The 25,902-nt window shown below is 45.8% G+C and overlaps 1 protein-coding gene and 1 pseudogene across 2 annotated transcripts in view; both read left to right on the forward strand.

Moving 5' to 3' along the window:
- Positions 1-1,677, forward strand: part of LOC101028811 (Golgi apparatus membrane protein TVP23 homolog B pseudogene) — a 6,437-nt pseudogene extending 4,760 nt beyond the window's left edge.
- A 5,459-nt stretch (positions 1,678-7,136) lies between these two features.
- Positions 7,137-25,902, forward strand: part of GABRG3 (gamma-aminobutyric acid type A receptor subunit gamma3) — a 499,643-nt gene continuing 480,877 nt past the window's right edge. For both annotated transcript variants that reach the window (XR_012517919.1, XM_003943678.3), the window contains exons 1-2: positions 7,137-7,361; positions 12,523-12,671. Coding sequence is in view for 1 of the 2 variants with exons in the window: in XM_003943678.3 (XP_003943727.1) it covers positions 7,309-7,361; positions 12,523-12,671 (202 nt within the window). In the remaining variant the exon portion in view is untranslated. The remainder of the gene's footprint in view (positions 7,362-12,522; positions 12,672-25,902) is intronic.

Genomic DNA, 25,902 nt, shown 5'->3' on the forward strand with positions numbered 1-25,902 from the left:
GCCTTCAGTGCCTACTATTTTGTTTGTCTCTTATACCTCAATAGACCTAGGGAAAATTTCAAATTTTTTAAAGATAAAGTTGAGACAAATCTCAAACAGTAAATACTGGAGACATGCTAAATACAGGAGTGAGCTTGAAGAGGTTCCTATTGTCAAAATCTTGGATAATTTGAGAATAATAAATAATGGCAGTAATGTATCAAAGTGCATTGAATAAAACAAAAAACCGTGAGTCCCTACAGAAAGTAATGCTGGAGAAAGACAAATAGTGCTTCCTACAATATAGTCACAACTAAGGAATGCAGAGGAACAGTAGTTAGAAAATCAGCGTTTTGCAAGCACCAAGCAAGAATCATCAATGCATGTTAAAACTAACATAGTCAAACATTTTCAAATAATTTCCCCCAAAGAACCGTCAGCCATTTAAGAAGAGGAAGAAATCACTTTACAGTGGAGAAACCTGGCAAATGCCAGCTTCCCTAAGGGATTAGTGTGACCCACAACGAGGTAAACCAACATCGTGGGTCTCCTACAATAATGCACCAAGAAAAGCAACATTACTTATGTCAGATTTCTGCTCAAAATATGCAGCCTGAATCTGATCGTGAGATTCACACAGAGGCACATTCTCCAAAATACTCTTGTCTACTGAAACTGCCATGTTGTGAAAGATCAAGAATGGCCACAGCCTGTTCTGGGCTAAAACCAGACCAAATGGACGCAGCAGTGAGATGTGTGATCCCGAAGACGTTCTCAGACTAACTGGGAAAAATGCTGTTGAAGATATGATTGCATCCGTTAGAAAAATTAGACTATGTGCTGCAGATTAGATGATAATATAGAAACTTTTAGTACTATTTTCACGCATCCATGTGTAAACCTGTGAATATTTCCAAGAGAATAGTTTTAAACATTGGGGGAAATTTTTAAAGCTGATTTATATGGAAATGCAGACAACCCAGAACAGCCACAAATATAAACAAACAAATTCAGAGAACTAACAATGATAGATACTAAGAAAATAGAAGGCCATGGAAAGGTGTTTTAAATGTGGTACTGGGGGGCTGGCACCGGGCTGCCACACTGCAACAGGTCAGTCATGATGATACTGAAGACACCTCAGTGTTGGGTGCGGAAGAAACAACTAACGAGACAAAAAACCCAAATCAGACGCCAGTGGCCTCACTTTTCCAGTTACTCCTTCACGTCAGGGCAGTTATGGTCCATCTTCTTTGCAGGTTGGTCAGCAGCGGCTTTGCGGCTCGGATGGTGGCGACTGTCATGTGACTTTAGGGTCGTGATGAATGTCACAGGTAGGCTAGCGCTGGGTCTACGGTGTTGGAATCACGTGATGAAGATGGAAAGAGCCTTTGGGTGTTTGAGTCCAGAAAGGGATCATCTCAGGAGGACAAAACCATCTCAGAGGCTGAATCCAATCTTTTGGTGGGCACGTGATGCCTGTCCAGTGCTGCAGGCCATATTTGTCTTTAGTGGCCTCTTCTCCTTCAGGGTAACGTGGTTAGCCGTGGTTATCACGGGTGTGGTGCTACAAGGTGCCAACCTATATGGCTACATCAGGCGTAAAGTAGGCAACAGAAAGAATGTGACCAACGTGGCTCCCTCATACTCGGAAAGCTGTTTTTAAGACAGAACACTGAAGATGATCAGACGACGTGAACAGAGAGAGAAAGCTATGTGCATTGTTACACTGGGGAACAACCGAAGAGATTCTTGGCTCTGAACGTTGTGGAGGCCACAACAAGGAATGTTGGCTTTTTCACTGAAAAACTTTACTTAAAGCAAAGCAAAGCCGTTTTCATACTAAGGTTTTGTATCCTTACCAGTAGTTGGGACAATAGTGTATGCTGTCACTGCGAACGTTGTCAATATTTCTTTTATGGTGTGCATAAAATATGCACAGTCATGTCATATCAGTATATCCCAAACTAATGAAAGTGTGTTCATTCACATATATGAGACCTTTGTATTTTGATTCATAGAACATAGAAGGATGTTCTTAGTCTATCTCAAACTCTATGTGTTTACATATAATTTCTGTAGATTATTTTCAGAAGTAAGTTTTGCTTCCACAGTAGGAGTGAGCAGCTTGGCTTATGTGTATGTTAGAAATTATTATTAATTTTTAATGTATTCTTCATGTTGAAATTTCTTAGACATATTCAAGAAAGTAAAAACCAGATTTGGACTAGTGGTGTTAACTAGTTTCTAAAATGTTGTTTATTCTCAATAAATGACTTAAGTCTTTTACTTAAGTTTATGTAAACGGATAGTTTATGCTCAAGAAGTAGCAGAGATCGCTACTGTTCTATTCATTGTATAGAAAGCATGCCCAGATTCACTTCTAAACTTCCTGGAAGCTCTTCCGTGGACCTTGAGCCAATACAATGTATCTTTTGTCATCAAAAGAGTATTATTCTTACGTCATAATGAGAACAACAGTTTACATGCTTGGTATAATAAATGCCTAGAAGACATTTTATTTTATGGCCCTATTCTTTGTCTTGCCCTAATGGGGATATTGTAAATCATATATTTGTGTAATATTGATATTTCTTAAAGCAAGAGATGTAATGGTAAAAACATAAAAACACAAAAAGATCTTCTACAAATAAAAAGGCAAACAGTCTAGTTTTAAAACGGGCGAAAGACTTCAATGACACTTTATAAAAGAAGATTTTCCAATGGTAAAATGGGAAAGAAGGTCCATGAAATCGAAATTAGAATGAAATCTCAGAACGGTGACAGAATGGCCAGGCCGCATGTCCTCAAGGGTGTACACGGGAACTCCCCGGTGGCCGGTGGGTGATGATCGTAGTAACCGCTTGAGAAATCGCTGCAGTGATACTTGCCACCACTAAACGCATGTGATCTTTGTGATCTGCAAATTCTGTGTTCAGTCCCCAGAGAAATGAACACAGATGTCCCTCCGAAGACCAGATGATTTCACATGCCAGCTTTATTCGTAACATCCCCAAGTGTCAAACAGACCGAGTGTCTACTGGCACAGGAAGAAATGAATACCGAGGAACACTGCCACGGCGACCCGCGTGCCCGGCGGCGGCGAGTCACGAAGGCCGCTCAGGCCGCGGTGTGGGCGCATCTCCCAGACACCGCCCTGGGGGAAGCCGAGGGTCCGTGGGCAGCACTGCCCGACCACGTGTGCGAGGTGCAAGGCGGGGCCGCAGCAGAAGACGCCGTATTGACCCGAAGGTGGCGCAGCCCCTGGGAACGCTGTGATTCTGTTACACGTAATAATCCACGTGCCACACACACGCGCGGCACCCCACCGAGCCATACCGTGTGGATCGGTGCGTTTCTGTCGCGCGCGCGTTCTCTGTCTCTTTTTTTTTTTTTTTTTTTTTTTAGATGGGGTTTCACCATGTTTGGTCAGGCTGGTCTTGAACTCCCGACCTCAGGTGATCCGCCCGCCTCGGCCTCCAGGCGTGAACGTTCTCTTTTGATAGGACTGTTTTGATCGACAAGGGAAAGGCGGTTTCAAAACAGGAAACCGCAAAACACCACGTCACGCGGAGGTTCAGTGCTGGGAGGGGGAGGGGCGTTTCTCAAAGCAGAAGCCGGGGCAGCCCCGCGTGCGCAGCGCGGCCGCGTCTTCCCCAGAGCCGAGGAGCCGAGGACCCGAGGAGCCGAGGACGCGAGGAGCCGAGGACCCGAGGACCCGAGGACCCGAGGACCCGAGGACCCGAGGACCCGAGGACCCGAGGACCCGAGGACCCGAGGACCCGAGGACCCGAGGACCCGAGGACCCGAGGACCCGAGGACCCGAGGACCCGAGGACCCGGCGCCGAGGCCGAAGCGCGCCGCGCGCCCGGCTGGAGCTGCTCTGCCGTCAGCGCCGCGTGCGCCTGGGCTTTGGGCAGCGATCCACACCCTGCCCTCCCAGGACCGAGAGCCCTTCACCGACTCCGCTTCCCTGCCCTTCCCGCGCGCCCCTCCCGGCGGAGGACGGAGAGGCGCGCACTGCGCATGCTCCGCACGCCCCTGCGGGTCCGCGGGGGCCGCAGCGCGGCCGAGCCCGGGCTTCCCCTTTGCAGATTGTCCACCTCGCATTTCGCTTTCACCCTTCGGGCGCAGAAAGCCTGCTGTGATTTTCCCCCCACCTCCCAGCGCGTTTGCATTTAGAAAACAAAATCCCGGCGGGGCGCGGTGGCGCACGCCTGCGCTCCCAGGCACTCGGGAGCCCGAGGCAGAGGACTGGCTCGAACCCGGGAGGCGGAGGTCGCAGTGAGCCGAGACGGCGCCACCGCCCTCCAGCCTGGCGGCAGAGGGACTCCGTTATTTAAAAAAAAAAAAAAAACTCCTTCCAGGAAGAGGGGGAAGGACTTTCCAAGGAAACATGTTCAGCTCTATCAAGCGGACCTACCCAGTCTAATAAATGAAGCCGGGCATTCCAAAGGGCAGAGGGCATCACGTCTCATTCGTTCATCATAATGGCACATTGAGATATGCGAGAAAGGAAAAGAATAAAGAGCACAGGATGTACAAACAGTATTGCATTTTTTGTTGTTGTTGTTCACTGATTGAATTGTTAAAAAAAAAAAAAAAGCAACAAAGACATCCAGGACACTTTTTGTTTACGGATATTTTACAAAATCAGTCAAGTAACAGTCTACGTCTATTACAAACAATTTGTATTTTTACTCATGCTCAAAAAATAAATAATATGATAAGGAGTCCAAAACGTTCACCAAATAGCCAAACAGCAAATGTCTGCTGAGCTCCTACCAGGCAGATGGCGTACTGACTAGCAAGGGAACACCGGAGTCAACTGCCTGGCCTTTAACCCCTGTCCTCAGCCTACTAGCTGTGTGATCTTGGGGGAAGGGACTTAACTTCTCTGTGCTTTTTTTCTATATGCAAAATGGAAAAAATGTTGTGAAAGTTAAAATGAGTCGGTCAATGCAAAGCCTTCTCCTTGGCCCTGGCCCCTCTTATATTATCAATGTCTGATGGTTATTTTTACCTATGTTCCTATTACTGTGTTAAGAAGGGAGGCACAGAAAAATTGTATCTGCAGCTTTCTTGCAGCACATTTGGGTGTGGTGGCTCATGCCTGTAATCTCAGCATTTTGGGAAGCTAAGGCGGGAGGATCACTTGAGGTCAGGAGTTCCAGACCAGCCTGGCCAATATGGTGAAACCCCACCTCTACTAAAAATACAAAAATTACTGAGGTGTGGTGGTGCACGCCTGTAATCCCAGCTACTCAGAGGCTGAGGCAGGAGAATCACTTGAACCCAGTAGGTGGAGGTTGCAGTGAGCCGAGATGACGCCACTGCACTCCAGCTGGGTTACAGAGCCAGACTCAACTCAGTCTTTCTGGAGCTTAGAGCTCAAACAGAATAGAAGTATTGTTCCTTCATTGCTTATAGAAATATATGCAGATGACATATTTCTATAAGCAGTGAAGGAACAATAAATCATCTAATTGATATTTATTTATTTATTATACTCGAAGTTCTGGGGTACACGTGCAGATCGTACAGGTTTGTTACATAGGTATACACGTGCCATGGTGGTGGTTTGCTGCATCCATCGCCCCGTCATCTACATTATGTATTTCTACTAATGCTATCCCTCCCCAATTCCCCCACCCCCTGCTATTCCTCCCCTACCCCCCCCAACCCCCAGGCCCCAGTGTGTGATGTTCCTCTCCCTGTGTCCGTGTGTTCTCATTGTAAGTGCGTGGATTTTGTTACAGAAAATTAGAGATTAGGTCAGAGTATGACAAAGGCTCATATTCCCCTGAAGCGTAAAGAACTGGTAAAGGTGTTGGAGGTGGAAGAATTCAGGAGTGTCAGAGTCTTCATGAAAGAGGGGACCTTAGGGCGGCAGGTGCACCGAAGTAAGAGAGATGTGCTGGGCAGAGGAGGGCGAGAATGCCAGAAAGAGTCCTGGAAAGCGGGACGCTGGGTGAGTTCAGCACCTCAGGAAGCGGGCAATGCCAGGGAGGTGACAGCTCCATTGTGAAAAAACAATATTGTCATCAACAACTGCACTCCATGCCTATCCGGAAAAAAAGGAGGAGCACAGAGAGGAATACAAACCCATGCCACCATGCCCAGCTAATTGTTTTGCGTTTTTTGGTAGAGACAGGTATTTTGCAGATTGCCCAGGCTGGTCTCAAACTCCTGGGCTCAAGTGATCTGCCTGCCTCGGCCTTTCAAAGTGCTGGAGTTACCGGCGTGGGCCACCGTGCCTGGCCGATCAACGCTACTTGACAATATTCAAGAAACAGTTGTCACCCTTACATAATTCTATGGAGAGCAGTTATAAATATAAAATATTTTCTAAGAACGTTTTGGGGGTGATCGAAATGTAAAATTCCTCGTGGATCTCCTACGCTGCTGAGATCGCAGTACTGACATGGTGCAAGACCGACTTTCTGAATGATGACAAACGAAGGCGTAAATGCCATGTTCGGTCTTCGGAGCAGGAAACACATGGAACGAAGCGCGCCTCTCGCTTCCCGCAAACGGCACGTCTTCGGCTCCTGCCTCGGGGTCTTCGGGCTCCCCCCTCGGCGTTCCTTTCCACCTCTCCTGTTTATCGGTAGGTGTTACTCTCTCTTCCGTAGGAAAGGCGAACATCTCTGGTGCCTTTTCCCCAAACATTCCCCCCGAAAGCCACCTTTCCAAGCACAGAACCCCAGTGGCCAGGAGTTCGGCCGACCCGGCAGGAGGAGCGCGCTGGCAGGCCGGGCCGCGGAGGTCGGGGAGCGCCCGCGGCACCTGCGCGGGGTGGCAACGCAGGGGGAGGCGCAGCGCGGCTCGCTCTCGGGGGGCCGGCCCCGGGGACCCTCTGCAGGCGTCCCTCCCCCTCGGAGCTCCGCCCCCTTCCCGGCCTCGAACTCCGAGTCCATTCAAACCGCGCCTTCCTCGCCCTGCGCGTTGTCGGGCGTGTAATTGGGAAACTCCTCCCCGCCGGGACCGCCGCGGAGGCGCTGCCAGGGGACGGCCGCCGGCTGCCCCCGCCTCCCAGCGCGGCCACCGCACCGCGCGCGCAGCCCCGGCCCCGGCAGCCGCGCCAGGGGGTCCCCGCGCCCCGCGCTCCAGCCACCCGGCTGCGCGCACCGGCGCCAGCGCGCGGGCGGAGGAGGGCGGCGCGCCGCGGTGTCCCGGCGTCCCGGGTGCGTCCCGGGGGCGCGGCCAGCGCCGGAGTAGGCACCTGTCCCGCCCGCCGCGCCCAGCAGCCGCCTCGCAGGCCGGGGGAAGGGGCCGGCGGGGACCGGGTCGGCGCCGGAGGAACCGCGCCCCGAGCGCCAGCGCACCATGGCCCCGAGGCTGCTGCTGCTCCTCTGCCTGCTCTCGGGCTCGCACGCGCGGTAAGTGAGCGGCGCGGGGGCCGCATCCCGGAGGCCCCGAGCTGGGCAGGGGTGGGGGGCGCGCCCCGTCGGCGGCCGGGAGGGGACGGGAGGTCGGCCCGCGCCTCACCTGTCCCGGCTCCCCGGACACGGCCATCTGCGTTCTCGTCTGCAGCCGGCAGTGTGGGGGCTCGGATGGGCTGTCTCCTGACGCTTTTAGGATCTGGTGGTTTTAAGGGGTTTTAAACAACAGCATCAGGGGGCAGGGGCCATTTCTGGCTCCTTACCTACCCCTCCTTCCCACCGCGGTTGTTTCACGGGGACACACACACACACACACACACACACACACACTTTGGCTGACATTCTGGCATTTCCATCACTCTGAAATTTCCAAGGACCGGGGACCCGTGGTTCCTAGCTGCCCAGTTTAGACCAGGTGGAAAAGAGCTAATGAATGGGAGGCAGGTGCGGGAATTGGGACCAGGTGGGCGGCAGAAAGCCCTGCTTGGCTGACAGGAGTCTCCTCCCAGGTCCTGCAAACACGCGCACCTTCCAGATCCGCGACTTTCACACACGGGGACACACTCCCTGCCACCCCCGTAAAGCGCGCATGTTGAGATGGATAATCAGGCTTCTGCCGGGTAATGTGAGAAATTATCTCACCATAAATTCCGCAGCCCTCCTCCCAGAACACCAGCCGGCTAATGGGAGCTTGGAATCACTTGGAAGAGCTGAGGAGGGCGCATGAGGCTAGGACCGTGGGACCCGAGGGCTTTACCCCTGTTGCTGTCAACACAGCAGGAGGGTCTGGGTTTACTTTCTTTAGTTCTCTGTGACGAGGTCTCTGGCTGGAGCTTGCAGATTGCCCTGTGATTTGAAAATCGGACCAGTGTGTGGCCTCTTCTTCCTTCCCCACCTTAAGAGGCTCAGCGTGCCGGTATACCCCAAACCCTCTTGTTAAGACGCTTCTCTGTTTCCTGGGTCTGGGAGCTGGAGACACAGAGGGCATCCTTGCGGGCACAGCCTGGCCGCCATCAGGAGGCAGAGCCAAGGCCTTGCCTTTCCATTCCTATTTATGAACTACCAAGGGGCTAGGAAGACACATGAATAAGTCCCACCAAACACGAGGGGACCCCAGTTCTCACTCCTGAGCTGGGCACAGGTGCTGACCCCGAGGAAGGAAGCCCCGGCCCTCCCCCTTTCACGCCCCTCTTTGCCGAGTTGAATGTGGAAGCCAGCTCCACCTGTGACTCACAGGCAACTCTTTCAACGAGGGAGAACACTCCTTGGGCCTTTCAGCCGAAGTTTCTTTCTGTGTCAAGAGGCAGCTGGTGAAAAAAATGGAAATATGCTTTCTGAGGTTGCTTCTTCCTGACTGTATCTCTGTTTAGAGGTGGAGAGGGAAGCAGACAGCACCGGGCATAACGCTGAGGCTGGCAGTCACGTCTCTGCCACCTTTTGCCACCAACTCAAACGAGTGACCAGCTGTTCAGGGTTAGGTAATCAGCTGTTCAGATCTCTGAAATCTTAACATTCTGGAAGAAACCCTGCCTACTGTCCTCACTGCTGCCTGTGCCTGGTAGAAAGATACCTTAGGCTCTGCGTTGAAACAGTCTGGTTTCTGGACATTCCCAAATAGACACAAAATCTCTTGGGATTCTTCATCCTTCCATTCTGCTAAGGCGGACATAATGATTTTCCTCTGTTCTCTATTTGGGTTGATTCCCTGGTTTCGTAATAGGGCTTGCATATCAGTTTAAGAAATCCAAATTTTATTCTAACTTTATTTCTGTATGCCTCTTCTTTGAGAGTGTCTTTGTTCTTTCAATGGGTTTTACAGACATGTGAAATAATCTGATGTCCGGTGTCATCTTTCAAAACTCTTAGAAATTCAGAGGGATTCTCATTTGCAGTCTGAGAGCCTTCCCACTGTGGAAGTTCCTTGGCTAAGGTCTGGTGGCTGTGCTTTGTGGTGACGGTTCGGGAGCTACCCCAGAAGGGGGGATGCCTTAACTGCTGTCTGACGTTTAGGAACTCCTTTTAATGTTTAAAAATACCACAGACTTTTTCTCTGTCCTCTGCTTTAAGTGAAGGTGTAAGACATGAAAATAACATCTGAGGATTGAGTTGCTGTTTGACAATGGCAATATGTCACTGATTTATTTTTAAGAGAAAGCTAATTGCAGTCATGGTGTTTAGGGTCCGGCAATGCAAGTCACGGTGCTCATAGAGATTACATGTAACTCACTTAGAATTCAGGGAAAAGAGAATATCTCTGTATTGCCCGCATTCTAATGGGTCCCCTGAGATGAGAGTTCGTTTTCGTCAAAGCAGGAATTTTCCCCTGGGCCTGGCGGTCTGGCACTAGCACTGTGAGGGTTCTGTTTCCTTTTCAGGATTTGAGGGAGAAGGGTGCTCACGGCTCAGGGACCCAGAGCATCTCGGCCTCACTCTGCCCACTGCCCACCCAGCCGGGCTGCACAGCTGCGGTCCTCAGATGCCTCCCGAAGGGGTGGGAGGGAACGCTCCTGCTTTCTTTTCCACGGTCGCCTTCACTGCCACCTGTCCTGGCCCCTAAGGAGGAAGCTCTTGCAATTTCAGGAAAACCCTCTCATCACCACTAGAGGGAGAATTAGGTTTATTAGAATACCTGTTATTGAAGGAGCTGGAAGTAATTTTAAAAAACGAAGGCTGCGTATATAGAGAATGGTGCAAAGCTGATGACGGTGCTTGGTTTGGATGTGTGTGATTATCAGGGCCATGGACGGTAACAGCGTGGAGACCGTGGTCTGGCTCTGTGGGGGTCGGAGTGAGAGGGGAAGAGAATGAGAGGGGAGAGGAGGCAGCGGGGGACAGACAGAGACAGCAGAGGGAGGCGGAAAGGCACCTGGGCTGAGTCACCAACTGTCCTGAGCATGGTGGGCCTGATTCTGCTGAGATGAGCTGCTGGCCTCTCCCCATCGGCCCAGATAGCCTCGCCCTGTCCCATGGGCAGTGCTTCCACTATCTAAATGCTTCAACCTGCTCTTTAAGTTTTCAGAAATGTTCATGGGATGATAAATTAACATTTCTACTAATACCCCTGATGACATAAAATATTTTGTTTTTTAAATTTATGATTATTATTTGAAATGGAGTCTCGCTGTGTTGCCCAGGCTGGAGTGCAGTGACACCATCTCAGCTCACTGCAACCTTTGCCTCCTGGATTCTCCCGCCTCATTCTTCTGCCTCAGCCCCCCAAGTAGCCAGGATTACAGGCAGGTACCACCACGCCGGGCTAATTTTTTGTATTTTTAGTAGAGACGGGGTTTCACCATGCTGGCCAGGCTGGTCTTGAACTCCTGACCTCAGGTGATCCACCTGCCTCAGCCTCCCAAAGTGTTGAGATTACTGGAGTGAGCCACCATGCCCAGTTGCATGACATAAAATATTTTAGAGTAACATTTAAAATCTTGTGGTATTAGTTGTAAATGTTCACTTTTATCAATAATGAAATACAGCATATTCCTTACTGGATATGTGTCTCACATTTAAAAATTCTATTGATCGTGAATATTAATGTGCATAAATATCAACAGCAATTTATAGTTTCTGTGGATGATTTAATTGAACCTTCTAACCAATAGGTACTAAAGAAATAGAATTACAGTTTCAGATCAGCCTAGGAAAAAGGTAAGTGTGGAAGGTATTCTGTGAGACAGATGCCGGATACTCATTGTTACCGTCTCCCGTTTCTTGTCCATCAGGTTTAGACTGTCTGGCCTGCACTCTAGTCTATGTTATGACTAGTTAACACAGTTTAAAACACTTGTGTTTATATTACATAAGTATGCATGTGCGTATAGATGCAGGCCTAAATTAAGTGAAAAGAGCGCGAAAGTTTTTATTCTTTTAATTAACTTCTTGTTAATTATAGATAATTAAAACAATTCTCAGAATTCAGGAAACTTACATCCCAGAGCACACGTGTCCTGACATGACACGGGCTCCCATCTGGGAAGCTAAACAGAAAGGGGCTCATTTCCAGGCGGGACAAGCCTGTCTCCGTGCTGTATTCAATTCTTTTTATTATTCTCTTCTGTGAAGAAAAAGTCATCAAGGCATGCACACTGACAGACTCGAAAGGAAAGGGTGGGTTTGCTCCATGTGTCTTCTTGCCGGGGTCAGTGGTAGGCTGCCTGGAAATGCTGCTTCAAGGCCGAAAGAGACAGCTCTCCAAGCCCAAGTCACGGTGGTGTTGAGATGGCCTCACTCATGGAGAGAACCAGCCTGTCGAGTAGTGTGTCAATTATAAACCATAATTGTTTCGAAAAGCCAAAACAAAGGAGAAGTAGCTGATCATCCTGGGGCCTCTCCTTTCAGGCACTCCTGTTGGTGAGTGTCCCCCAGAAGGGAGGCTATCCGGCTCCTCCCCGCACAGAGCAAGCTCAGAGACGGCCAGGCGTCTACCGGGACTCATTTACCGAGAAGCCAGAATGCTGAAGTCCTGTTAGAAAGCTGAGCTCTTCATGTCTGTGTTAGCCTGCTGTGCAGGAGATGACCGAGGCGTGAAAGATGGCCTCCACCAGCCACGTGCGGACATCTCTGCCCTTGCCTCCAGCCTGCTGGCAAAGCAGACCCTCTCGTAATGCCCGAGAGCCTAGACCCCCCAGTTCCCATCTGCAAGCACAGGGTCAGACTGAACTATTTTGAATGAGTTCACTCGGCAAAAGCTAATCTCACCTTCAACTGAAATGAGGTCTTGGGGATAAGGGTTGGAAGCAACATGATACAGTCGCCATATGGAAAACCACTGGAGGGTTTGTGCCTTGACCTTCAGAGGCTCTCGGGGTGTGTCCAAGGGTGGTGTGGGCTTCAGAGGCTCTCGGCGTGTGTCCAGGAGGGCTGTTGGCCCGCTGATATTGTTTACCTGTCACGTTGTCTGTAGTTTAACTGGGATGGGGCATGGTCTTCTGGCATTTACTAAAAGCATACCATGTTAATAGTAGTAGCATTCTTCTTAAGGAATTATTCCTATTTTGTGTTTCTTTAAAAAAAAGTTTTGCAGTTTCCTGTGTAGTTGGGCTGTGGGTACTGAAGACTTTCCACCCATTTCGTGGTACTTGGATAGGACAAACTTAAGGCTCATCCTAGAGCCGTGGCTGCAACTTATGTGTTGCATTTTGTGCTGTAACTGCAGGTCCAGGAAGGTGGAAGAGGATGAATATGAAGATTCGTCATCAAACCAAAAGTGGGTCTTGGCTCCAAAATCCCAAGACACTGACGTGACTCTGATTCTCAACAAGTTGCTAAGAGAATATGATAAGAAGCTGAGGCCGGATATTGGAAGTGAGTGTTGTTTCTTGTTACTCCAATAGAAAAAAATATGCTGTAATGATATGTTTTCACATTTTTATTTTTAAGGAATTGTAAATTCCTAGAGTATTGCAAAGATAGTGCAGAGAGGTCTCCTGTACCTGTTACACAATTGGTAACTGTAGTGTGATACCAAACCAGGAAATTAACATGGGTGCCACCCAGGAGCACAGCTCCGTGCCATTTGATCCCTTGTAGCTTACGTAATGACCCTCGCCGTCAACACACAGAACTGCTTCGTCAACCCAAAATGGATCTTGTGTCCTGTCTTGCTGTCCCTTGACTGTCACATCTGTTTTCTTCCCCCCAAATTTCTAACCGTGGTCAGTCTCTAATTTGTTTTTCATTTCTGGTTATTTTTTTTCTTTCTTTTTTTTTTTTTTTTGTCGTTTTGAGAATGTTACATGTATGGAATCATTGACCTTTTGAGACTGGCTCTTCTTTATTCAGCAAAATGGTTTTGAGGGTCATTCAAGTTGTTAGATGTGTCAGCAGTTGTCTTACTGCTGCATGGATGTTCGTGGTATGAATGTATTACAGTTTCTTTAGTCATTCATCGATTGGGGACCATCTTGATTGTTTCCTGTGTTTGTCTATCGCAAATAAAATGACTAAGCACATTTCTATACAGGTTTCTCTGTGGGCATAAGATTGTATTTTGTGGGATAAATGCCCAGGAGTGTGATGGCTGGGTTTTGTGTGATGGATGTATGTTTAATTGCTTAAGGAACCATTAAACCATTTTCCAAAGTGGCGACACTGTTCTTCGTTTCCACCAGCAATGTCTGAGAGGTTCCATTTCTTTGTGTCCTCACCAGCAATAGGTATTTTCACTATTTTTGATTTTAGCTGCTCTAATAGATGTGTATTTAATAGGTTGATATCTCGTTGTCTTAATTTGCATTTCCCTAATTTTTAGTGACATTGAACTCCTCTTTTATTAATTTATTTATTTGCCCTCAGTAGATCTTTCCCATTGAATTGTCTCTTCATGTTATTTGCCCCTTTAAAAATTGGATTATTTGGTCTTATTTCCATTTTTTTTTAACTGCTGAATGTTGAACGTTCTCTGTATTCTAGGTATGATCTTTTTCCCAAATCTTAGATTGCTCTTCATCTTTTCTTTTCAATAGCATCTTTCACAGAGGAAAAACTTTGAATATTGACGAAATCCAATTTATTGATTTTTCTTTTATGGAGCATGTTTTAGAGTACTGTCTAAGAATTCTTCATGAAGCCCTAGATCTTGAAGATTTTCTCCTTCGTGTTCTTCTGAAAGTTTTATAATTTCATCGTTTCCATTTTAATTTATCTGTTTTAATTTTTATAGAGAATCAAGATGTCAGATTTAGATCTGATTTCTTTTCCCCCACCTCTGTGGATGCCCACGTACTCCGGCAGCGTTTGTTGGACAGACTGTCCTTCCTTGACTGAATTGCTTTGATGAAGTTGTCAAAAATCATCTGACTTGACTGGTGTGGGTTATTTCTGGTTCTGTTTCGCTCTGTTTTATCTGTGTGTCTGTCACTCTGTCAATACCCACAGTTTTTATTGCCATAGCTGTATAATAAGTCTTCAAATTGGATCAAGTAATTCAACCTCTTTATTCCTCCTTTTCAACATTAACTCATCTTAATGCCTTGTAGTTCGTTTGCTTTTCTATATACATTTTAGAATAATTTTGTCTGTAACTACAGACAAATCCCGCTGGGATTTGGTAGGAGTTTAAGTGGCTACATCAATCTGGAAAGAGCTGGCATCTTGACTACGCTGCATCTTCCCATCCGTGCCTATAATAGGTCTCTTCGTTATTTAGATCTTCTTTATGTTCTCATGTCAGTGGTTTCTAGTGTTCAAGGACATGTCCTGAATGTATTTTGTTAGATTTAGGACAAAGTATTTGATGTTTTGGAGTGCTTTTGAATGGTACAGGATTTTTGCATTTCATTTTGCCTGTCTTAATTGCTAGTACACGTAAATGCACAAATACAATTGATTTTGGTATGTCGATGTGTTATCTGACTTGCCGAACTTAGTTATAGAAGTTTGGGCTTTTTTGTTTTTTGTTTTTGTGGGTTCTTTGGCATTTTCTATGTAGACCATCATGTCATCTGCAAATAGGGAGAGTGCTCATGCTTGCTGTCCAATCTGAGTATCTTTTGTTTATTTTTTCTTGCCTGTTGCACTGGCTAGAACTCCCAGCACTGTGTTGAACAGCAGTGGTGGGAATGGACATCTCTGGCTTGTTTCAGATCTTTGGGGCAAAGCCTTCAGTCCTTCCCCACAAAGTGTGATGTTAGCTGGAGGCATTCTGCACATGTTCTTTATCTAGTTGACAAAGTTCTCTTGAGTCCTAGTTTTTTGATACATTAAAGAAAAAGTTTCGGCCGGGCGCGGTGGCTCAAGCCTGTAATCCCAGCACTTTGGGAGGCCGAGGCAGGTGGATCACGAGGTCAAGAGATTGAGACCATCCTGGTCAACATGGTGAAACCCCGTTTCTACTAAAAACCCAAAAATTGAGCTGGGCATGGTGGCACATGCCTGTAATCCCAGCTACTCAGGAGGCTGAGGCAGGAGAATTGCCCGAACTGAGGAGGCGGAGGTTGCGGTGAGCCGAGATCGCGCCATTGCACTCCAGCCTGGGTAACGAGAGCAAAATTCTGCCTCAAAAAAAAAAAAAAGTTTCATGAGACTTAAAGAAAAAAGCCATGAATGGGCATTGAATTTCTCCAAATACTTCCTTTCTGCTGCATCAGTTGATATGATCATATGATTGTTTTCCGTAGTCTGTCAATATGGTGGGTTACATTAATTGATTTTCAAATATTGAATTAGTATTGCATCCCTGGAGTAAATCCCACTTAGTCACGGTGTTTGACAATAGTCCTTTAAAAGCCTCCTTTTGTATAGTGCTGAATTCTATTTGCTAATATTTTGTTAAGGCTACCGCATGTCAATTTTTAAGGGACTATTTTTGTCACCATCTTGGGTAATATGAGCTTTATACAATGGCTTGGGAAGCACTCCCTCATCTTCTGTTTTCTGGAAGAGATTATATAGGGTTTGTGTTAATTCTTCTTCAAGTGTTTGATAGAATTCTCTAGTGATACCCTCTGGGACAGGAGATTTCTTTTCTTTCATTTTCCTAATAAGTCTATCCAAATGATCACTTTCATATTAAAGTTGTGGTAGCTTTTTCAAGAAATTGGTCCGTTTCTTTTAAGTTGTCAAATTGATGTGTTTAGCGTTGTCCACGGTGTTCCCTCGCAATCCTTTTGATGTCTGCAGGACCTGGACGAACAGCCCTGTTTCGTTTCCGATATCGGTGACTTGTGTCGTCTTCCGTTTTATGTCAGTCTTGCTAGAGGTTTGTTTTATTGACCTTTTTGAAGAACCAACTTTTTGTTGGATAGTTTTTTTTTCTGTTCTTTTTGTTCTCAGTTACATCAGTTTTGCTTTTATGCTTATTTCCTTTATTTTTCTTGCTTTGGGACTATTTCGGTTTTCTTCTTTTTGAAGTAGAACTTAGCTTCTTTGATTTGAGACTATTCTTTTCTTATGTAAGCAACTTTTCCTTTCTGTACTTCTTTAACTTCATCCCGTGAATTTGGGTTTGCTATATTTTCATTTTAATTCAGTTCAATGTATTTTTTTTAATTTCCCTTGAGATTTTTTTCTTTAACTCATGAATTATTTACAAGTCTGTTTTGTAAAGAAACAGCAGACACTGGGGCTTCTCTGAGGGTGGAGGGTGGGAGGAGGGAGAGGATCAGGAAAAATAACTAATGAGTACTAGGCTAATTACCTGGGTGATGAAGTAATCTGTACAACAGAATCTATGACGTGAGTTTATATAAGAAACCTACGCATGTACCCCTGAAGTTAAAATAAAAGTTTTTTTTTTTTTAAATCTTGATCTCATAGAGAACTTTCATCTGAACAAGGACATGATTTTTCAACTGAGAAACATTCCGAAAGTTTACTTTTAAAGAGGGAGATTAACCATTGTGTTTTAGGTTTTGAAATGGCATTGTTTCCACATTTTGGCTTTTCTGAATAAAACTGCTGTGAACATTTCTGTACAAGAAAAAGAGAAGTGTGTTTTTAGTTTCCAAGTACTTGGACATTTTCCTATTATATGTTACGGATTTCTAGCCTGATTGCACCGTGATCAGAGAATATACTTTATATGAGTTTAATTCTGTGTTTAAGTGTGTTAATGTTTGATTGACCGCCCAGGATATGGTCTGTCTTGGCAAATGCCCCACGTCACTTGAAAAGAGTGTGTATCCTGCTGGCAGTGGATGGATGGCTCCTGTTGTCTGATAGTGTTGTTCACTTCTGTATCCTTGCCTCCTTTCTGTCTAGTTTCTGATTGCTGATTTGAATAGATTAACAATCGATAGATTAAAAAATAGATTCTGACCCAAGAGAAGGGTGGAATATTTGGCCAGGAGGGAAGTGACGCGTGAGTTGCAGGTAGAGGTACGTGCTGGGCTTGTGGTGGCGGTGAGGGAAAGCGGGGATTGGAGCAGGTGCGCCGCGGGCAGGACGTGTCTGGCTGTGGCTTGCGTGTCCTCCTCTCTGAGGTGTCACTGCCTGACAACTCCTAGCACTCACACTGCCCAGGCGCACAGTCCCCCCATTTTTCCAAGCCCAGGACTCCAGCATGTCTGTAGCAGGACCTAGAACTATGCTGCTTCCAACAGAACTTTAAAGTCCACGTGTGGAGGGTGAGGGACTTGGAAGATGCGTGTCTGGTGCAGCGCCGGAAAAGGCACAGCATCTTTCTTTCTTTTTTTTTTTTTTTGAGACAGAGTTTTGCTCTTGTTACCCAGGCTGGAGTGCAATGGCGCGATCTCGGCTCACCGCAACCTCCACCTCCTGGGTTCAGGCAATTCTCCTGCCTCAGCCTCCTGAGTAGCTGGGATTACAGGCACGTGCCACCACGCCCAGCTAGTTTTCTGTATTTTTAGTAGAGACAGGGTTTCACCATGTTGACCAGGATGGTCTCGATCTCTTGACCTCGTGATCCACCCGCCTCGGCCTCCCAAAGTGCTGGGATTACAGGCTTGAGTCACCGTGCCTGGCAGGTCACAGCATCTTTCATGCCTCAGTTGCCTTTCCTGTGCAGTGAAGGACAAGGACCAAAATCACTCTTAACTCTCCTTCCAGCTTTAAAATATTTCTTCAGTGGGTGATATAGCGAAGTTACGATTGCTCAAGTTCACAGATTGAGTTGTCACCCCGGGTTTTGCATCCTAATTATATAGAAAGTCTGTCCAGTGTGAAGAGCGTGCAGCAATTCTGCCTTTACATGGAAAGAGATGCTTTAGCATATGGTACTGACTTCCTCCTAGATTGTCAGACACTGCCCAGCCAGGCGCAGAGATGCACAGGATCGGGTCCTCGCCCTCTGGACGGGCTAAGTCCCGTTAAAAGTTCTTGCGTCCTGCCGTGGGCCACAGTGAAGCACCTTCCTCCTGCTGTCGCTGGGCACCACACGGGTCCTCCCAGCTAGAAAATTTCACGTAGGGAGACAGCGGGTGAGTCGGCTTCCCCCCAGAACTCTTTGGCTTTATGGCAAGATACATAGATTGCACTGTGTGTGGAAAACTCCAGGCAAGCCTCTTCAGAAATCCTCCTTGCACCCCCACAATGCAGCAGTTGCAAGAAGATACACTGTAACAGGCAGGCACAGTTCACAGTCTTAGAGATTTTATTTTTTCATTGCGTACACAAGGAATTGTGCATTTCCCAAATAAAAAGGCATATTTCGACACCGAGAACAAATGTTCATTTCGAAGAAGGCTACCCCTCTAAAGCATCCTGTCACTTGGTCCTCATAAGTCATCATCACACATGAGAACATGCTTTCTGCTTTGTGAGTGAAAAGATTTTGTTTTGTTTTGTTTTTTGGTGGAGTTTTGCTCTGTCGTCCAGGCTGGAGTACAGTGGCGTGATCTCAGCTCACTGCAACCTCCTCCTCCCCAGTTCAAACGATTCTTCTGCCTCAACCTCCCAAGTAGCTGGGGTAACAGGCACCTGCCACCACACCTGGCTGACTTTTTGCATTTTCAGTAGAGACGGCGTTGCACTGTGTTAGCCAGGGTGATCTTGATCTCCTGACCTCGTGATCAGCCTCCCAAAGTGCTGAGATTACAGGTGTGAGCCACTGTGCCCGGCCAGAAAGATTTTTAACAAACAACTAAGCATAAAGTCATGAGGCAGGATGTTGCTCTTTGGTTTCGTGACTTTAATGTTCCACCATGAACACTGGTCCTTGGGGCAGCAGAGGGGCCTGATGAAAGCACCCGTGATCACTGGGACAAGTTACGACTTGTCTTCCTGTCTCTTTTAAATGCTGAATCACATCTCATTGGCAGAACCCAGCAACTTGATGATATTCCATCAGAGAACAGAGTCCCTGCCCGGGAACAGCTCCTGATAAGAGACACTGAATTAGAAACCATTTTCCTTCATGGCTCAGAAGGGCTCTGCTTTAAAAGAGAACTCCCTGTAACCATCTGAATTCCTTTTCTCATGACTTTCTTTTTCAAACCTAGCCAATGTCATTTGCTGTAACCATCAGTCCTCATCGCTCATCAAGGTGCAGTGTACTTACGTGTACCTGATGTGCTGTACGTGGATTTACGTTAGCCCGTGGGAGGGGCTCACCTCCCTTCCGTGTTCCTCCCTGGCTCAGCTTGGGAGCCCCGGGGACTCTCTCTGCCCTTGTTTTCTTCCAATCTCAAGAGAGAGGGAAGAGCACTCTCCACTAGCACGTAGGAGTAGATTAGGACACACTCCCACTTTGGTCTGAATTCACTTGTTTAATTGGAAACTCTTGAAAGTTGCTCTCTGCTTCTTGGTTTAAAGGCCAAGCCCCTTAAAGTGACATAAAGATGGAAGGCTGAGGCAGGAAGGTTACTTGAGCCCAGGAGTTTAAGACCGGCCTGAGCAACCTACAGACCTCAGTCTCTACAAAAATAAAAGAAATTAGCCAGGCGTGGTGGCACATGCCTGTGGCCCCAGCTACTTGGGAGGCTGAGGCAGGAGGACGGCTGGAGTCCAGGAGTTCAAGGCTGCAGTGAGCTATGACTACGTCACTGCACTGCAGCCTGGGAGACGCTGGAAGAACCTGTCTCTAAAAAGAAAATAATTTTAAAAAGACATAAAGAGGCAAGCATCCAGCTATGATCTCGTTTCTTTGCTGTTTCTCCACTGCCGTTTCCTGACTCTCTCAATCACACGCCCTGTGCTCCAGGACACCAGACCCCCTGCAGGGAGCCCTCCCTCAGTTCCCCTCCCTTCTCCTCCCCAGTACGATGGGTTAGTTTCTTCTGGCCTCAGTTTTTCGTCTTTAAAAATGAGGATAATACGTTTTGAAGGACTGTCTTGAGGATGAGGCGGTGTGGTGTGACCCGAGCAGTGTCTGCGGCATTGTTGAGCACGCGCCGCAGTGCACAGCTGAGGGCTGGTCTCTTCCCATTCCGGTTCCTAACTATGGAGGCATCGTGCACTTTGGCATCGCCCGGCATACCTGGTCCAACGGCAGCTCAGCGATCCGTCCTCGGGAAGCAATTGTGCGTTGCTGTTATTTTTAACAACAAAAAGATGGGATTTAATACACTCGTTCGTTCATGTGGCGTGGAAGCAACACGTCTGCATGGACTCCGCTAATTAGTTTTCATAATACAAATTGTGATCGTTATGTCTTAAAAATCACGGCTACTCTCCTGGACATTATTTCTCCTCAACTCCGTTCCAAGTTAGGATGTATCTCTCTTAGTTCCCCTTCCTTCCGTCATTTCAAGTAATGCTTCAGTCCTGCCTTAGCTGGTTCAGGGTGATGCAGGCTGTCATTGATCTTGGCACAGATCTTGTCATGTGAGCTGGGAAAGGCTAGAAGAGGATAAACCTTTTAATAAGAAAATTGCAAAAAGGCAGAGAAATGACCTGAGTGAATTTCACTTCCTTCAGCGTTTCAAGAAACTTGAATCACTCTCCTGAAAACAGATGATTGGAGAACACAGACTCCCTCCCCAGTATGTGGGCAATCGATCTGTACCAAATAGGGTCATGCTGGGAAAAATGAAAGGTTACATGTTGGCTTTTAAAGAGGAATGGACGCGCTGGGAAGTCCTGGGCGATGCACAGAAATGACCGATGGGTTCACTGAATCCAGGCAAAATAGCTGAGTGATCTTCTCTTGACTATACCCATGGCTAGAGGGTGACTTCCGGGGTTTGCATATCCGAACTTCTGTTCCGGGCTGTTCTCAAATGTGTTTTCCCAGTTCAGTTTAAACTTCTGCTAAATATGGAAGAAGAATATTCAGTATGTGCTGAGGCTGGTTGCCTGGTGAGGCGGTGAGGTGTGTTACAGCTGCAGCCGGTGGCAGGACACCCTGGCCGCCTCCTCTGCCAGGGCTGCCCAGACACCCTACCTGGGCAGGAGCACTGCAGGAAGGTGCCACCAGGGCTTCCTTTCTTCCAGCTTTCCAGGCTGGACGTGACACCGGGCGCCGCCTACTCAGGATGGCTGAGATGACGCAGACAGCTCCCTGCTGGGCAGTGCGGGGGGGAATCCCTGCCCCTTCCTGGGTGAGGAAGGGGAGCACAAGGTGCCGGGATCATGGCGCTGTGTCCCCCAAATAGGTCAGGAGTTAGTTTTGTTGCAGATACTAGGCTTTGAAACAACTAAAAGCAGAAGAGGTGGGCCTTGAAGTATAGTTTTTAAATGGGCCTTTTTGTGCAGCTCCTTGAAGTCTGTCAGTGAAAAATTAGCAGCACAGTTGAGTGGCCATAGAACTCGAGGCTGGAGCACGGGTCACACATGGGCCACCTCCAAAGGACTGGGTCAGCCAGTGGAAAGCAGGCAAAGCCCCCACCTGCATTTTTCTGAGCTGGTCTTGGTGTACATGGAATAACCTCGCCACGTCCTGCCCCCGGGTTTTGGGAGATCGTGTTGGAATGCCCTGTTTGAGAGAATTTTGAAGTGTGTGAAGGGCCGTACAAAGAATCCTAAGATATTCTGATGGATAATGCAGGCATGCAACAATCATTCATCCTGACTGTTTCCATATTTTAAGAAAAACAGGAGACACGATGTTTTAATCCAAAGGAGTAAGGTATAAATGCGACAGTGTAGGTGCTTGTACGTTGAAGGAAGTGGGAGTCGGAGGTAGAGTGTGCGATATTTTGGGGTCCCTCAATCCACTGCGTCCTGATGACTCAGCATCTGAGTGGCCCAAGCTGGTGGCTGCCTGCTGGACCCCCTCTCTGACTCGCTGAGTCAGACCAGCCTTTCCCTTCGCCTCGCACGTCTGGCAACCATGTCAGCTGTTCACGTAGGTCAGCCTGGCCAGTCCCCACCTGAAATCCACAGCCCACCGTGCAGACGACTGACTTGCCATTTACCAGCAATTACTGTATATCCAGAAAATAATTCAAATGTATTCACTCCACTCTTGGAACAGATGTAGGAGGAGAGGAAACAGACATTCTTAATTGCTGTGCTTGAAGTGCAAGCTATTACTGTAGCGTTAGTTAACCGATTCTCTCAAAAAGTTAATTCACATGCATATAAAGGAGGTGGAGAATACATTTTGTAGAGAAATTATACCTGTCATCTCCAGGAGAGACTAACTAGACATGCAGAGGCCGCCGGGTGAAGACCTCAGCCTGACACACGTTGGCGGCTGACATGTGCCCGCCTCTTCCCCACCGCCTTGGGCGGCTGACCCTTCACACACACCTGAGCACCCAGAATCGCACCATGCTGCTCCTGTCGAGCTCCACTTCCACGTGAGACAGCGCTGTGTTGGCGCCCACCCATGCGCTTCACAGCTCATTAAAAATATGTGCTGGATTTTCAAAAATAGAAAATATATAATGAGGTTTCGGCATGTAAGTATTTTATTTTTTCTTATACGCTGTTTGGTAAATAAGTCAGGTGACATGTCCTGAGGTATATGCCAGTGACTGGTCTTGATTCGAATATTCAGCTCAGTTCATAGAATAACAAATGATCTGTTTCTTATGTTCATTATTGCTCCAGGAATTGAGCAACGTGGTTTAGAGAGTGTTTGAGGGAGAAAAGGTCTGCACTCACATAATGAGTTTTCCCACCAGTCACCAGCAGATTTCACAGAGTGCAAGAGACAGCCTCAGTGGCCTGTGGTTTTCTGTCTGTAAACGAGCTAATTAAACCTATATCCAAGCCCTGCTCTAAGAATTACAGGAAATAGTACCTGGCCCGTCAATCATGAGGTGTCAGGGGGCGGCAGGTGCCTTCCATGCTTCCCAGCCCCACACAGTGCTTCGACTCTTATTTCAGGTTGGTTTGTGAGTACAGGAATAGAGCTCTTAGAAAACTTCCCTGTCGCAAACACTTCAGCTGTCTGCATTTTATCAGTCTGTAATTACATCCATATCCAAGACATCCTACAGATCCTCTTACAAAGTATGATGGTGCCTGTACCGATCAGATTGTTCTCATAATCCACATTTCAAGGACTGTCATAGATACAGAGGCCATAATTTCTTAGGATATCATAGTTTGAAGGAATTCTGAAGGACACCTAGTCCACCAGTTTAGAAACCTGGCATTGCATCACAACCACCTGAGGAGCTAGAAGTCAGAGCCCAGCTCCAGGAATTACTGAATCGGAAAAGTTACGGTTTTTGTTTTCTAGTGCCTTGATTTCCACTTTGGTATACCATTCTTCTGCTTACTTTCTGTTTCATGTGCTATTTTTCTGGTTTTTAAGTGGAAGATGAAGGCATTGATTTAAGGCGTTCTTTTCTAATTTTCATATTTAGTGTCATTAATCCCCTCTTGTGTATTAGTTTATTAGCATCCCACAGATTTCAGTGTTTTAATTTCGCTGACATTCAATAAAGAGTAGCTCATAATTTTCTTTTTTATTTCTTCTTTGACCAATGGAGTATCGAGATGTGTGGTATTTATTTTCCAAATATTTGAGGTTATTCCAGATATCATTCAGTTATTGAATTCTTATTTAATTACACTGTGCTCAAAGAACATACTCTGAGTAACATAAATCCTTTTAAACTTATTGAAGGTTGTTTCATGGCACAGAATATGGTCTCTCATGCTGTGTATGGAAAGAATGTATATTCCACTGTTGTTAGATGGAGTGTTTCATAAATTGGACAAATTAGGTGAAGTTCGTTTATACTTTTGTTAAAGTCTGCTTGTTGCTTTTCTATTTCTATTAATTATTGGGAGTGAGACATTGATATTTCTAGCAACAACAGTGGATGTATTTTTCTTTCTTTCTGTAGGTGTTTGAGTCATGAATTTTGAAGCTTTGTTACCAGGGGTAAATACATTCCGAATTTTTATGTTTTCTTAATTGACCCCTTATCATCATATAATAAAAGTCTTTATGCCTATCAATATTCTTTGCTGTGAATTCTACTTTGTCAGATGTTAAGATAGCCACTTCAGCTTTTCTTTGACTAGCGTTAGTGTGGTATATACGTCTTTCATCCTGTTTGTTTCAACCTACATTTATGTTTAAAATGTGTTTCTTGTAGATGACATATAGGTGAATCTTGCTTTTTTTTAAAAAAAATCCAATCTAACAATCTCTGCCTTTAAATTAGAGTTTTTAGACCATTTATATTTACTGTCGCTATTGATGTAGTTGACTTCAGTTTATGATCTTTTTATTTTTCTGTTGATCCTATCTCGTTTTTGTTCCTTTCCCTTCTTTTTATGATTCTGTCTGTCTTTCATTTTCTTCATAGCCATAATTACAACTTTATATTGTTATTTTAGTGGTTGCATTAAAGATTTATAGTATTGTATACATTTTTAACTTATCACAGTCTACCTTCAATTAGTATTTTACCCTTTCACACATAGTATAAAAACATTGAAGTAGAATGTGTTTATCAATTCCCTCCCAGACTCTATGCCATGATGGGCATTCATGTCACTTAAACGTATGTTATCAACCTGCAGTACATTGTTATTCTTTTTGCTTAAATAGGCATTACTTTTTAAAAAGGAATGTGCATATGTGATTAAGGATGGGGTGTGTGTGTGTATGTTTGTGTGTGTGGTATGTGTATACACATATATGTTCGTGTTGGCATGCATGTAGGTTTTTTCACCCATGTTATTCACATGTCTTGTGCTTTCCTTTCCTTTGTGTAGATTCGTATTTCCATCATTTTGTCATTTTATTTCTACCTATAGGATTTCTTCCAACTTTTCTTTTAATACAAGACCGTTGGTGATGAGGTTTTTTTAGCATTTGTATGGCTGAAAGTGTTTTTATTTTGCCTTTTTGAAAACATCTTTATTGATCTATAATTCATATACCATAAAATTCATCCAATTAAAGTACACAATCCAGTGGTTTTCGCAATATTTTGCAGCCATAATTTAGGTTTAGAACATCTTTACCTCTGCAAAAAGAGAAAGCTACTCACTCAGGGTGGTCATTCCACGTTATCCTTCCCACTCCTCTTTGAGTCCTTGACAACCGGTAATCTCATTTCTATCACTATGACTTTGCCTGTAATGTACTTTTGTTATAAATGGAACTATTAGAATATGTGACTGGTTTCTTTAACGTTTTCAACGTTGATCAATGTGATAGCATGTATCAGTACTCCTTTGATCTTATTCTCTTAATTGCCCAATAATATTCTATTATATGGCTGCATTTTGTTGGTCTCCTCGTCAGCGAATACTGATAACATTAAATAGGCATTTTGATTGTTTTTCAATAGTGGATATTCTGAATAATGATGCTAAGAATATATGTATATAAGTTTTACATGGGTAAATGTTTTTATTTTTCTTAGATACGCATGTAAGAGTGAAATTGCTGGATCATTTAGTTTTTAACTGATTTTATTTAAAATTTTTTATTTTTAATTTTTGTGGGTACATAGTAGGTGTTTATAGTTATGAGGTACATGAGATATTTTGGTACAGGTGTGCAACGCATAATAATCACATCAAGGAAAATTGGGTATCCATCTCCCCAAGCATTTATCTTTTGTGTTACAAACAGTTCACATACACACTTTTTGTTATTTTAAAATGTACAGTTAAATTATTTTTGATTGTGGTTTACCTATTGTGCTATCAAATACTAGGTCTCATTTATTCTTTGTAACTATTCTTTTCTACCCATTCACCGTCACCACCTTCCCCA

The sequence above is a fragment of the Saimiri boliviensis genome, chromosome 5 (genome assembly GCF_048565385.1).
Source record: "Saimiri boliviensis isolate mSaiBol1 chromosome 5, mSaiBol1.pri, whole genome shotgun sequence".
NCBI lineage: Eukaryota > Metazoa > Chordata > Mammalia > Primates > Cebidae > Saimiri > Saimiri boliviensis.